Source organism: Opisthorchis viverrini (assembly GCF_000715545.1).
Source record: "Opisthorchis viverrini unplaced genomic scaffold opera_v5_125, whole genome shotgun sequence".
Taxonomy (NCBI): Eukaryota; Metazoa; Platyhelminthes; class Trematoda; order Opisthorchiida; family Opisthorchiidae; genus Opisthorchis; species Opisthorchis viverrini.
Genome location: NW_008751786.1, coordinates 518585 through 534412, shown reverse-complemented (window position 1 = coordinate 534412; position 15828 = coordinate 518585). Strand labels below are relative to the sequence as shown.

Sequence of the window (15828 nt, the reverse complement as noted above, 5' to 3'; positions counted from 1 at the left end):
GATCAATCATCACCCTTTCTGGGGCAAACATAATACACCACATCGAAAAACAATCGTATCTCAGTAACAGACTCCAGAAAAAATACGGAATATGCCCCCGAATAAACTACAAAACGTCCTGCTTTATTAGTTGGAACATGATAATAGCGGCGACTAATGGACCCAAACGTTCCATCATATTTGCTGAGTCCATCAGATAGCAATGTGTATGGTTCATAAGATATCACCCGGATGTTCAATTAACTTGACATCTGGTAATCGGAGTACGCTGTTTGAACCATCCATGCGTGGACGTGAGCTGGTGAGAGAATCCAGCTCTTGGTTGTTGGTCGGTCTACCGAGTTTGGGAGTTTCGTTGCAAGCATTTCATCCCCAGTTGAATTGACAATGTTGATGGGGAGTCGCGTCAGTAAACTCTATTCTTTCTGTGCCCATATAGTTTCTAAACGGTATCTCACAGCTGTGGAGCGATTGTTTTGCCGCGTAATTTGATCGGTCATCTGAAAATCTAAGTTGCGTCATGGTCTCATTCCCTTGTATCTGATTCGTTCGTTGGACATTTGTGTTCCTACCACACGGCGTGACATATTTGTAACGTAGAAGGTGCAAATGCCGGACTGTGCCATAAATAAATTCACGGATGTTAGACGGCATAGAGAAGTTCAGTCAGCCACTTGGATGACGCAGAATGTGGACTGCTATGGATAACTGTAGGCTGGCGAATTAAAAGTCCCATTTCATGGGTATTAAATAATCCACACAATAGTGAAAAACGAAAAAAAACTGAACACTAGGTTTTGACAGTTACAGCTGGAATTGCCACCGAAATCTCTAGATCCAATCATAGGTGCCGTTTTGGAATTATAGTCCTTGTACAAGTCTGTCTTTGTTCTTGAATAGCCGGAATTAATCGGATACGCTGTCACTTCTTCGTGGCCCAAACTCCTAGGTTCAATTCCTCTATACTTTTCTTGTTTACATCAAAATTCTCAAGAGCAGTCCGTCTTTACTGGATTAGTTATGATGTTTTAAGTGCTGGTTTAGGCAGAGATTTATGCTCACAAAGAAAATGGGATCATGTAATTTAGTTCATCTATGACGTTCTTGGACGGTAATTAAAGTTTTAGTTAAATGCTGCCATCAAACAGAAGCCCAAAACGTTACACAAATGGCAGAGCCGCACTAAGTACTACTGAGTACTACTGCTTATCTGTACATCAATTACAATATGTGATTATTCACTGCTTGCATGCGTGCGGAAAGTGATTTGAAACATTTGCGAAAAATCTGGGTCATTATAACCATTACTTCATAACTTCCAATCCCCGGATTTTATAAACGCTGATTACTATCCATCACGGAACTTTGATGCTCAGATCATTACCTCAGTAGCTGATAGGACCTTTTCCATTTCTGGGCTTTGTGAACCACGAAAATCTGTCACGATGTGCTTCATACAAATCGAATTGGGTGTTGGTAAAAAATACTAAGCGGTCAATCCGGTCAGTTTAGTTCAGACAGTTTGCAAAATAGAACCCGCACGAATTTGGCAAGGATAGATGAGAGCCCAAGCAGCTGTTCTCCTATCGCTTTATTTTTAGAGATAACTGACAGCCAACATGTCTGCAATGAGAGTTCTCCACACACACGCACACACACACACACTAAATGTTGCCAAACTTCGATGCATCATTGTTGGTCGGTAAATCCAAGAAACAGTGCCACCTTAAATGTGTTTCTCCGTTAGTCAACGGTTCAGAAAGGAGAGATCTTCTAGATGGGAAAGAGAACGCAGTCAATTCTAAGCCCTAGGTTTCTGATTCATTGATCTGTTCTATCCGAACTGTTGATTTGTGGCTTGTAGCGGTCCGAAACTACTCGCTTCTGCTCCCTCAAACATGAACTATGTGCAATGAGATAAAACATTTGTTTAGTTAACTGACTTTTTGTTGTTCATTGTCTGTCAAAAATATATCCCTTATAACCCAAGAGTCTCTTGTGCTCTTTCGTAAGCACATAAATTAAACTCTATTACTGTCTTCGTAAAGTAAACTACTCACAAGGTTGCTGAAAACTCTTCGACAGCCCGCGACCGGCTTCACCCTTCTTGAGGCTCATCGGGTAGGCGCAGTTTCCGTCAACCTTATGTTCTAATTGAACTCAAATTGGACTGTTTTCAAGAAATACACTCATTTGCAAATCAATTTGGTTTTCACGAGGGACTCAACTGAATCTCTCGTTCATGATATTTCTTTACGAAAATATACTGTGATATCTCGAATATCGTGCCAACTGAATCATGAGGCGGTCTGTGTGCAGCACATTCAGTTGTTGAACATCATAAACGAGAGTTTCAGTTGAGTCTCTCGTGATAACCAAATTGATTTGCAAATTGCATTCGTGCTGTGGAAGTTAGAAAATTTAAGAGATGTTGAGTGGGGTTTGGAAGACCACCAAGCAATGTTTGATCACTCAAACGTGATCCGTCATTCAGTTTTCCGAACCGGAAAGTGAATCTGTTTCACTCAGTGTGCCTGCCAGCAAACTGGTTTTTCACACGTTGATAAAAAACCGGAATATCTCTACTGTAATGTTTAACCACAGTCGATTTCGATAGAATGTACTTTTCCGTTCGTCAGACGGGTCCTTTGTTTGTGTTAAGCAATAGTCTTCACGTAAAACTAGATATTTGAAGATAAAGACACGTTTCGCTGCAGACAGTCATTGATTAATCTGTAAGGTACTCAAACATGAAGAAGTTTCATTGCTGATTCACAAAAGTTATGTGAATAGGACAAGAGGCTGGTTCAACCGCGTGGGACCTTTCGTTCTTGTTGCGATCAATGGTTACATTACTGACCAGTAGTCAGCAAACAGCTAAAATCATGTACCACGCCCAAATCACATTCACTGGCTATCGAAATCTTCTGGGGAAAGCAAATTTCTGGGTGGAGGGAAGCAGTCAGCAATGGTCAAACAAAAAAAACCCGTAGATGCGGCCCTCAATGCAGCGAACCACAGGTGTGGACGACTATGAGACAGGGTTACATCCATGCCGTATCTGAGGTTATTTTGAACAAGACAGTCAACAAATCTGTATAATAATGAAACTCATAGATGATAGATCTAGTTGAGCTTCCGTGAAAACAATTTGACATGCAAATGGGGGTGTATTTGTCAGAATGAAACACTGATCTTTGAAATAGCGACTGCATTTTGCTTGTTGCGCAAAGATAATGAATGTTCAGCGGACAAACTCCAACTTCCTCAGCAGCGGTCATGACTTTAGAACTTCCGTTTGAGTCTTTTGTGGAAATAATATCATGAAAAATATCTAGACTGTGTGAATGTGGCAGAAAACCGAATGTTATACTTCCGGTGCATGAAATATCAGTATGGTAACGCAAGACTGACAGGCGTGACAGTTGTGATTCCTAGTAATCCATTTGTGGAGCAAACCCTCTCCAAGTAGCAAACAGCTACAGTAAATGAAGTTTAAATACTGCGGGCTTTTGTGTAGACTCTCAAAGACGTCTTTGTACGTTGGTTTGCCGGTGCCGCTCTGATAACAGTAGCTTTTGTGTTCGGTGTTCCATCACGAATTAAAGTAGTATCTTGCACAAAATAGTATCTCGAGAAGCACAGTGCTTCTCGGCTTTTCAGCATAGATTCGCATCACTTACAGGACGAAATCTCGACAAAAAGTTGTATCTTGCCTGTTAATACCCAATTTTCTTGTCCTTTATGCACCCGGAATAACTAACACGTTGTTGTTTTTAATACACACTGTGGTAACAGTGTCCAACGGAACCCTGGATGGTTATGAGGTAAGATTAGAATGATGTTTTTCTTATGATCTTCAACAATGAGACTAATATGGTTGTGTAACTGGTCCAAAGTGTGATCACTTAGTGAAATCGTCAAAAAGTGTTTGGGCCGGAGAATGACATTCATTCGATCCACATCGACCGAACACACAAAATTCAGTCCTCTCTGGGTAAGAATATCGATAAATAAACGAATCGATCGTCACAACTAGGACAGTTACTGGGTTGTCGTACGGATGATGTGTCGGGTATACCAATCACATCGCTCAAGTGTGAACATTCTCACCCGTTCAAATGTGAGAGTTCAGATGCGTCCAACGTGCGCTGGTGGAATAGTGGTAACACGTTCGCTTCGCATATCAGGTGTCCGGAGTTCAAACTCCAGCACGGCCATTGGATATGCACTGCTAATGAGCTCTAGTAAGAGCGAAACTCGAGTCCAGTGCTTCCCCCCTTTCGGTGGGATTAACCACAATAATTGCAAAGGACAGGAAGACAACTGTTCATACGAGACTGATGTGAACAGATAAACAAATGTTGCGTGTTTCCATGAGATCGTAAGTAGACCGAAAGCCTTCTAGGCCATGACTTACAACTCTCTAGGGAGAAAACAATTGATGTGCCTATTAAACTGCTCTGGGAACAAGAACGCGAGAGTGGCAAAGCTTGCAGGCTTTTAGTGACAAGCGTATCATCGTTGAAAAAGGAAACTCAGAAGCTCAAGCTAGAAATTCTTCGCAGTAGCAAATATGACCAAAGAGAATCATTTAGACCTAACACTGACCAAACAAAGTGCAACATCTAGGCGATTTATGAATCAAAAACTGAATTCTGTTTCAAAGTGAGAGACACTAAGCATGCACAAAAAATTGAAAAACTTGTATTGGTCAATCCTGTGTGCGCGAAAATGTTCATACCATATCAGGTGATAAGTAAACTGCTTTACACCAAACGTCAGCTGATATATTTAGGAAGAGTTACTTATAAAGTTTAAATGACATCCTTAGAGACGGTGACCATAAGCCTGAGACACTGAAACACCGTACCAATTGTTGCTGACCGAAACAGTGGTGCGGTTTGTCAATAACTCTGTCCGCGGAACAACAATACTGACGATCACGGAGAATAGAAGCGAAGGAGTAAATATGGCGGAGTAATAAATCACGGAGCAATCAGTAAAACGAATCGCTTTGATCCTACAAATAGTCGACTACAGCCTTAGACCGAAAGCACTTCAAAGCATGATCGATATCCGTGTTGCTTCATTTATTGTCTCAGATTTTGGATCTCCGGCAGAAACTCAAAAATTCTGTCTTCCTGTTTGCAATAAGATTGGAGATTATTTTATCTGTTCATCAGTAGCTGATTTCGTATTAGTGATCCTCATCAAACATTTCTTACTTGCCAGGTTTGATATTGTAAAAATTTCTAATTTGTCTCCGAAAAACGCACTTTGGGAATTCAGAAGTGATAAATTTTGAGCAGTGTTAGAAAATCGATTTTGATATTTTTCAAAACTCACAGGGAGGGACATAATCGCAGTTTTAGATGTTAGTGCCGTAATGAATAGACCAGTTAATTTTGAAGGAGCTCAAAGTTTCGGAAGTGAAGGGACAGTTTTTATGACGTTGTCAGAGTCCCCGTTGGAGACAATTTTCCGGCACAGCTGAACGAAGCTACACGTGAGATGTCTTGTGGGCAGGCCGGTAATATATTAGGGGCGTGAGTGAAGATGACTGCTTTTTATGAAAAATTCAAAAGGAAAACGCTTGTACTTATACCACTAAGCCCTAAAGAATCTCACATGCATGTTACCAAACCAGGAGCTTCTCTAACAACACACGCCTGTCCACCAAACACAACCTCTGAAGGGATCTATCTGAGTAGGGTTTCGGGATATCGCTTTTACAGGTATTTCGTGAAACATCAGGACATTTCACCAAAGCCAACCTCTCTCCAAAATCAACCGTGAACTTATACCACTAAGCCCTAAAGAATCTCACATGCATGTTACCAAACCAGGAGCTTCTCTAACAACACACGCCTGTCCACCAAACACAACCTCTGAAGGGTTTCGGGGATATCGCTTTACAGGTATTTCGTGAAACATCAGGACACTTCACCAAAGCCAACCTCTCTCCAAAATCAACCGTGATTTTATGTTACTAAACACTATACTCCATAAAGGAAACTACTCACAAGGTTGCTGAAAATCTGTCAACAGCCCACGACCGGTTTTGCCCCGCTTGGGGCTCATCAGGTAGGCACAGTCCCCGAGTTTTTAGTCAACACAATGTTCTACTTGAACCCAAACATGAAACTGAGGCGGCCTGTGTGCAGCACATTCAGTTGTAGAATAGCATAGACGAGAGATTCAGTTGAGTCTCTCGTGAAAACGTCATATCGTAGTTTCGCGTGACCAAACACTTTTATTGAAAGGTTTTATCTACAATCTTTAACAGGAACATGTGGCTTCCTCCCAGTGCTTCCATTTTAGATGCGAAGAATTTGTTACCTTCAAAACTCTCAGAAAATAGTGTAGCAGGTAACCATATCAAACCAACACGACCTAATTCATCTTAGATTTACAAGGCAGCGGGCTACCAAACCAGCGTAACAGGATTCAAATGTACACAAGACACGAGTAGTTAATGCTCCCTCGTTTTGAAATTTCGAATACATCTTGCCCTCTAACTTTGTTACCTGAACGTGAAACAACCGGTTTCGCTCCTGAAGGAACTGTTTGTCGATCAATTTGTACAAATGGCAGTTCGATTACTACAGTGTCCGTCTGTCTGTTTGCTGGCACCGCACTGATCAGCAGAGTATCTACTGAGCAGTTATTAGAACCACGTCCTTTCTCTGGAATTTTATAAATAATGATAAACCTGTATTCTCTACCATAGTTTGCCTGGGTTTATTAGCATTTTTACCAGCAAACTGATTATCGTGGGTTGCTGTCAGGTGGCCCAAAAAAGACACAAGATTAGGTGACCGTCGAGCCGTCGAATCCCCATAAATAAAACGCGTCTGGATAGCTAGAAAATCTACGCAGATGTTTTTTTTAAATAAAATAGTCTTCCATTCCTAATCGGGTTAGTTACTGTGTTTAGATCATGCTTTTTCTCTGTACGAACCTACAACCATTGTCATAACCAACCCATGCGGCGTGACCCATAGCTTGAAAACGACGCAGGGTAGTAGTACTAATCGGGGAAATGAAACAAAAAGTACATTTCATATCGTTGAAGATATCTTGGCATTTATTCCCAAACACTCAAGATTTCGGCCGAATTATTACCTCAATGATTGTAAAATCCGGTTGAGTGCGTTTTTTTATTTTTATATGAAAACTACTTTTTTTAGCAAAACAGCAAGTCTAAAATCAATCAATATTTGGGATTTCACACCGGTTTATCGTCACATATCCGTTTTTAATCCAAACTTGCGTGCCTGCGTGAGATTTTGAGGAATTAAAATTTTATGTTCTTGCTCCTCGCGCTGCCAGAATGGTTTCTGCGTTCTAAACCGTCCCGGAATCATACAACGAGCACGCTACTTTATCCGGTCGTTGTAATATCATCTTTTCATGTCTATTTTATGTTCTCCTGAGGACCATCGCACAGGCTCCAAAACGTCCATGATTTTAGATGCTTTTACTGCTGGACTTTTACATCGTTCTACTTTGAGACCATTACTTTCATTGCCATGGTTACGTGAAACGTTTTTGTCACCTAATTTGATGTTTATTTTCTCAGTCTGGTGTGCACAGACTAATTTTCTTCGCATTGTGACAGACAGCAGCGGAACGCCCGTGACTTTCGGTTAGCTAATCCACGTAGATTGGTGACATGGAGGTGTGGACGTTGAGGCGTTTTCCGACTTACTCAGGGCAGTTTAGGAGGTCATCTACGATCATGCTGATTAGAAGTAACGTTTCAGATAAACCTTGGTGCATGCGTTGTCAACTCGCATCAACCGAACCGTGGTTAGGTGGAATAAGACAGAAGTGTTAAACCTACTCTTTTTTTAAGGCTGAAATATTTTCAGAAATTTCAGAAAACCACATAGCAATTTGTATTTCCACTTCGAGCCCACAGTTTCCTACGCAAACGTGAACCAGGCGAAGAGTGATATCCAGATTATGGTCTTAGGAAATAAATCAAGGTACGCAGGACATCCAGATAATACGATCATACGTTGACTCAAAGGCGCCATGACGGTCAGCACCATGGAAGTTTTTTGAAAAGAACCAACGTCTAAATTCAGCCAGTTCAAGAAACAATTGGGTTACAGAATACTGTGTTCCACATAACCTCATGGCCAAAGCACAGATCACGCCAGTCTTTTTGAATGCTCATCAAAACCAACAGATATGCGTACAAAATCGTCTCGCAATGAATGCATGACACATTCAATTCCACATTGCTTCAGCGAGATGTATTTCAGGATTAAACACTTCCAGTTATGGCGTGATTTCGTTAACATGGTAGAATTCTACTTGGTCTCTTACATAAAAATCCTTAATAGGGGTCACAATTTGGTTGATGGTCTGTTCGCAGAGCTTGGCAGTTGGATTGCAAACGTTTCATCACCAATCGAAGTGGCATCGTCAGTGCTGGGTTGAGTGGTGAATTCCTCCTCTTCTGTCCGTGATTATATAGCTTCTAAACAGTATCTGGTAGTTCTGTAAACGGTCTTCGCGTGGTTTGATTGCTCTCCTGTGAAACTGACGTGGTCTCAATCTCCTGTGTCTGGTTGGTTCGTTGGGCGCATTCATTTCGGCAGTTTTGTGTGCGGTTGTTCTGTTGTGATTCGGCCGTTTTATTCTTTCTTTGTGGTCTGAATTTGTTCCCCTAATTGGCAGTGGCCTTCTGTTTTTAGTGATTGCCTTCCTTTGATCCAGTTGGTCCGTTGGCTGTCGTTAGGTTTCTTGGCTCAGAATCCCGTGACCGTGTGGTTCTTTTGCTCATAATGGCCGATAGACTAGGTCAGTGTCGATGTGGTTAATGGTCGATTTTTGTGTGGAGTACTACGCCTCGGCAAATTCTCGCTCCCGTTTTGTTCTTGTATGAGCAAGTATTCTACGTGCAGTTCTCTGTCTTGGTGAACTGAGACAAGTGACATTGGGTCATGTCTTCTGCTGGCAAGCTTATGTTCTGGTAGCAAGGTTTCTTCCCGTTTGGCCAACGTAGTGTTTGTCGCAGTCGTTGCACTTCAGTTTGTAGACCACGTTAATCTTCTTCAATGCATCCAAGCTTCCCTCTGGTTTCGAGAGAGTTCTTCTCAACGGGTTTATGGGCTTGAAGGCGACTGCAATTCCATGTTGCCGTAGATGTCGTGCAGTTTCTGATACACGGCAGCGTAATCTCCCTCTGTTTTGGTTGTGTTGACGGATCAGCCACTCAACCGTGCACAGACGATGTCACCTCGATTGGTGATGAAACGTTTGCAATCCAACTCCCAAGCTCGGCGAACAGACCAACAACCAAACAGCGCACCCGAGCTACCTACATTCCACAATATTGCTAAGAGGTCGCAGTATCTCTCAAAGAGTCCCTGATGAAAGATACACTCCATAGGTTTTAAGTATATTGCGACCTGCGAGTTTTCGCATACTTGTTTACTGCTGTACGTTCCAAGTCACCTTTGCCGTCTCACCTTAGAACGAAGTAATGCTGAATTCCCTCATTTGGTGCCAACCTTTTGTTTCAAGCAGGTTGATAGCAACAGAATAACAACTCAGCAGTGCAATAAATTAGATTAGTATTTTACAAACTGGCAGTTGCATTGAACGCTTAGGTAACAAAACGCAGCAACACTAGGATCAATGCGTTGATTTTCGAGAACTCATTCATTGCTTTCAAGATGGAGGACATACTCTTTGAACTTTTATGGTCGACCAATCTGTATTTGATAAAGACCTGCAGTTTTTTAAATGTATACTCTGATGATCTAAATGGGAATCAGAGCATATAGTTAGCAGTTTTTATTCATTCACTTCATCTTCGAATGCGGACCTTTAAAATGCGGACTTTAAAATATTGAACGAGCTGCAGGGCCGTTTTTTCTCGTTTAGAACCATCAGATTTTATGCCTCATACTGTAAGTCGGGTGTTCTGTGGATGCTCCAAGGAAAACTTATGTAGACTAAGGCTTAAACCGTGCCGACTGAACCATTCATGAACACAATTTTTGTAATATTATTTTTCGTCAATATGTGTTCAGGTGAAGGTATGACTTACCTACCTCCAGTAACATTCACTTGTGCTACACTTACAAATGAAACATTGCAGGGTGTTTTGTGCAAACCCTTTGATTATAGGTTACACTGTTTTTTCATCGCACTATTTCGCAAACGCTAGTCTAAATATAACCCTGTTGTGCACTCTCCGACATCAACCAGACTTAACAAAACAGCGTTACCTTTGTCAAATTAGTTTGGGCAAAGAGGCGAACAAGTCTTGGTTCGAAACAAAATGCAAGGGTTACCCACGCGTTTTAGTAACGTTACAAAAACGAGCGTTGCTCTTCAAGTACCCAGTACTTGCACATTGTTTATGAGAAAAAAACCCAAATTTCTACCCATATTCTTAGGAGTTCCAAATGGAAAAACTTGAGACACCAGCCGGAAGAGTTTGAATCTCCAAGGTTCTAGCACTTACAACTCTCTGATTATGTTCACGATCAACCTAACTTCTTTTTGGAGTTGCATCATCTGATGACGTGTGGTATTTGTAGAAAAAAATTCGTTCCTGCGCTGGTCCTTTTGAATGAAGTCGGACAAATAATAACCCTAATGGAAAAAGCGTGCAGGTCAATTATAAAACTGTTGCACCAACTACTATTTGACCATATACCTTTTAAAGGCTGAAGAAAACTCTACAGGTGGACGAATGTGGCCACTCCGGGACGATAACGCGTTGTCGGAAGAGACACATAGGGCTCAACTCTAAACTGGTAGAGGTGTTGAAGAAGATCAGGCGTTTTACATCCATTCGATGCAGCTGGGGTGGCACCGTTTTGCCCTGGGTACCTCCATTTAGTTCACGTATAGATCCCAAACTTATCTTGGGCTAAATGTGAGTAAGTTATTCTTTAGCTAACTGCGGGAGTGCTGAAATGAGAAACGTAGATTTGTAATGTACCAACTACTCAACGACGTCAACACCGATGTGGCTATGTCTAATTTTTCGTGTCAAAATTCGCGTCCATATTTTATACTAAAAAATAATTGTATGCTTATTTCGAGGCTGAACACACAAGGCGTCAAAAGTCTACTGGTTTTCTGGATGGATAGAAACGAGTAGTGGATTGTTTCGTCCGAACCAACCACTTCCACCTTTCAGGGAGCTCGGATGCGCGTTCTGTTTGTCAGGGACTCTTTGCATCGTTGGAACACTGCAAGGCGGAATAGGCATCTAAAATCCCAAAAGGTTTAGTTCAAACATTTTTGCCGATTACCAGACTTTTACATATCATGGCTGTCAGCACCAGCAATTTTAGCACAAAGTGTGGGGCATAGACACCACTGTAACAACATTTCAGCAGATGTGAAGATCTTTTGGCACCCGTCAACTCGAAACTCAGCATCCTCAACACAGCAGCGATGTTGCTCATCGCTCATTACTGTTTCTTCAGAATTAAGCTTCTCTTATATTCCGAAGTAAACGGGCCATCTTCCTCCTCAATGGCTTGAAAAACCACGCAGGCATTTGTGCTCAACACGAGAGTCATGTGACCGACCACATGTTGACGAACAAAACAAGGGACTATCCTGAGAGTTACTCACTCAGTGAAGGCAATCAAAATGAGACGCCGTCCCCGGTGTCCAGATGGGCAGCGCAACATCGTGAACACAAGGCGGCCATAATACGCCATTATACGAATTTCCTTTCTTGCATGTCCTACACTACTTCTGTGACATTTCCTTAAGAAGTAACAATAGCAAATCCAGCCAAAGTTTTAGGGGAAATATCCATACCTAATTTAGTATCACGGTGTTTTTTCTATAAACAAACTTGGGTTGAAAGATACATTAAATGCACTGTGTTTTCTCAACACTAAGTTTGGTTCAGCTTTCGTAAAAGTTGTTATTCAGGCCTAAAAAGCAAGTATTTTAGGCAAATCAAATATTCATTCAAAAAATCTCGTGCAGTTTTGTTTAGTGCGTCATGCGTACCGAATACAAACAGCTTTTTATCAGGGATTCCAAAACAAGAAGAAAACGCTTTTTGATCAGTCTGTGATTTCGTGATTTGGCTCAACTGTTTTGGACGTTATTTTAGGTGAGATAAAGAAATTTATCGAACCTGACATTTTTATTGCTCAAGGGATCGAAGCATATTAGAATGATTGGAATTCATATCATACGTTCCGTTTTTTGGAGATATGAAATCCATCATGGTAGTGTTATTGACAGAACTGCGGTCAGCAAAAAAGTTAAATGTATCTAGAAACCGTGAATTATTAGTCAGCATAAACACCGATAAATGACATTCTTGGATCCAAAAAGTTGACACTGCGGAGTAGGTCTTATGTGGTCTTCTTTGAAACAATTGCGTTTTATAGTACAAACCCAAGTATGTAAATAAATGGTGCACATGAAGACAGAATCCTCAAATTGCAAATGAAACTGCTTTCTGGTCGGCGCTTCAACTAACCCAGGGCACTGTGAACAACCAACATGTTAAGAATCCTTTCTTTCCGTTCAACACCCTTGTTGATGAATCTGGGGACCACATATATTTGGTGGTCTTTATAAAGAAAGAATATCTAGCTGTGGCAACATTTAAAGAAGGACACCATGATATAAAGTACATGATAAAGTATATGATATAAAGTACAATCTAAACACTCTGCTCACCACTATCTAGGATTTCGAAAGCGAGTTTAACCATCCGACTTTTTTATTAGCAGAATAGGCATATTTTGGGTTGGTTCATCCTACGTGTCACGAGCGCGCCTGGGTTAATTAACTAACCTTATTAGCAAAATATCTTTTGTTAAACACATCAGATAGACCCTGAACCTCTGTAAGAATGATCTTTCCGGTAAAACGTGGAGTATACGTGAACTACACTAATTTGCCAATCAATTTGGTTTTCGCGAGAGACTCAACTGAATCTCTCGTTTATAATATTCTACATCTGAATGTGTTGCACACAGGCCGCCTCATGACTCAGTTGGCAGTCCAATTTGGGTTCAAGTAGAACCTAAGGTTGACGGGAACTCGGGGACTGTGCCTACCTGATTAGCCCGAATTGGAAGGGCAAAACCGGTCGTGGGCTGTCGACGGATTTTCAGCAACCTTGTGAGTATTTTCCTATACGATATGACGTCCCTTTAGTATTTCGTTCGCTCTTTTTTAACGAAAGTAGCGTTACCAAAAACCCCCGTTCACTTCGAACTGTCTCATTGGAATATAAGATATTTCCCAACGTCAAGAAATCAGGGCCGCTGGTTAGTGAACCTACGAGTGAAACTAGTACGAAAGAGCACGTATGATGTTTCAATAAGCCCAGCAGCTTTACAACCAATCAGTCTTTTTACTGTAAGTGGAAGGTAGGGCGTAAAGCACGTTTCACAACGTCAGAATAAAGGAAGGTGGCTTTCGTGTATTGATTTCCGGCGTGTAATTGGGTCTGTTAATTGTCGTACGTACACTTGTCGATCGAGAGATGGAAGGTCATCAGAGAGCATCTCGGCGGCCAACTCTGATTCTCCCGGTAATCATTAATCTTTGGACTGGTTGAAAAATGTACTTTAGAATGCACACTTGCATAGCTCTTTNCCGAGAGAGGGAAGGCCAACAGAGAGCACCTCGGCGGCCACCTCTGATTCTTCCGGTAATCATTAATCTTTGGACTGATTGAAAAAACTACTTTAGAATGCACACTTGCATAGCTCTTTTTATAAACATTATCCTACTGTTATAGAGCAACCATACTATTGAGTCGATACAACGGAAGAAGGCGCTGGACTCAAATATCGCTCTTATTCGAGTTCATCACCAGTGCGTATCCTAGGCTCTGCCGGGAGTTGAACTCTGCATATTTTATACGCGAGGCAAGCGTATCACTGGCGCACGCTGGACGCACCCGAATTTCCGCGTCTGGACAGTTGAACGTGTCTGCACTTGAATGATGTGAGCGGAAAGCCCGAATGTTGAGCCACTAGCATACCTCGGTTTCGCCGATCGCCTGTTCCTCGTGATCCGAGTGCTTAGATGGCACTTTGTAAGATGATTTGTTCCAATCGTTTCTACCAATCAAAAAAGTGGGAGCCTGATTTTCATAGAAACTTGTTTTTCCTTCAGTTGTTCCAATCGCGAGTCCTGTTGTGTTATCCATTGGCGTTGGTTTATTAAATGGATTTCTTTTTTTCTTGGTGCGCTTCCATTTCATCGCCTTGATTTACAGTGTGATTTATGGGTTTATCTTTCGCTTGGTTGTGAATTCTAATTAAATTTTATCGTTGTCCGTTTTAATGCAACGTTTCTATGTTTAATTTTAGTTTTCGGGTTGAGTTTCGACTTTGCTGAAGGAATCTTGGACAAAGTACGTATCAATGTCTGTTGTCGACTTATGGTCCCACGTTATCATAAGTTGAAGTGGTCACCAAAAATTGTCCTTTTGTGCCTTTCTAAAGATCACAGTTTCAGAAAGATCTAAAGCATATACGGTGTTTTGCTAATCGTACCACATACGGACTACCACGCAGTGTGAAGCAAAGTCAAACCAATCACAACAACGGAAGCAAAATATTGTTTGATTCACATCCAATCGAATTCATCCCAAGGACGCAAGACACTGCTCTTAATATTGACAGCCCATCTTTGAGAGCCCATCACTTGTTTGATTCACATCCAATCGAATTCATCCTAGGGACGCAAGACACTGCTCTTAACATTGACGAAGAATCTTCGACAGCCCATCACTGGTTTTGTCCTTCTTAGGGTTCATCATTTTGGCGCATTCACCGAGTTTTGGTCAACCGTATGTTCCACTTTAACCCACGAATTTCAACAGATCCGCTCATCTGCACACCCATTCTGTTTTCATGAGGAAATCACCTGAATCTCAGTTCAATCCCTCTCTCATGGGGCTGTTCAGAACGTTCGGAGCATCATATTTGGGAGATTCAGCTGGGATTCAACTGACTTTTCCGTACAAATCAAAGTAGTACGCGAATGAAGTTATCTGTCGACTGGACCGATTTGCTTTAAGTGAATCAGACAATGTATGCTACCGTGATAGGAGGAACTGCTAAACGAACAACAAGCTGACGAGTTCACGACCAGTGATATTTTTCTAAAATTAACGAATGAACAGGTTGGCAAACTGTAGTTATCTTGATTCAGTCATATACAAACTACCTCATTTATTTGTCATCAAAAAAACTGCCTTTACAGTCTACCTACAATACCATCAGCTTGCCAATACAAGGTGGGCGGTTGCAGTGTCACAGCCAGAGGGCGTGTGGCAAACTGCTACGTCGAATGGCCAACATGTTCACAGGTTTACTGTTATTATCCCAGTATCGAACTCAATCAACCACGCTTCGCTTATGCCACCATTATCACGAGCGATTTTGGTTTATTATGCCTCAACTGCCGAAAGGAAATCATTGATGCATGCGCTGGGGTGCAGATGCTTGGAAGCGAGGAAAAACTGTAGAACAAAACAGGCAATAGAGATTTTTAATAAAGTGGCCGAATGCATCACAGCGTGGTTGTTTTGTTTTCTTCAGTAAAATGTTACCAACTGAACTATCCGCAGCCACTGACAAAAGACAGGTGATACAGTAAATATATTTAATCCATCTGTTAGCGGCCTGGTTTTATTTGGTCACGCAAATTCGGGCCCACGCTTTAGGCGACATAGCGGACCGGCCTTCAGCTATTGACAAACCTGATAGTGACAGTGAACAGAGTTCGGTCAACTCAAGGTCAACTTGAGTAAACGAATAAGAAGTGATCACGTAACTCACTGTTGACCGC

The 15828-nt window shown here is 41.6% G+C and overlaps 1 protein-coding gene across 1 annotated transcript; it reads left to right on the top strand.

The window, feature by feature from the left end:
- Nucleotides 1-4361: 4361 nt before the first annotated feature.
- Nucleotides 4362-14784, top strand: T265_06334 (hypothetical protein; the record flags this gene model as incomplete). Its single annotated transcript, XM_009171567.1, has 5 exons — nucleotides 4362-4384; nucleotides 6015-6159; nucleotides 8293-8442; nucleotides 9229-9368; nucleotides 14478-14784. The coding sequence occupies 5 exons, from the start codon at nucleotides 4362-4364 to the stop codon at nucleotides 14782-14784; spliced, it is 765 nt and encodes a 254-aa protein (XP_009169831.1).
- Between the last annotated feature and the right edge of the window lie 1044 nt (nucleotides 14785-15828).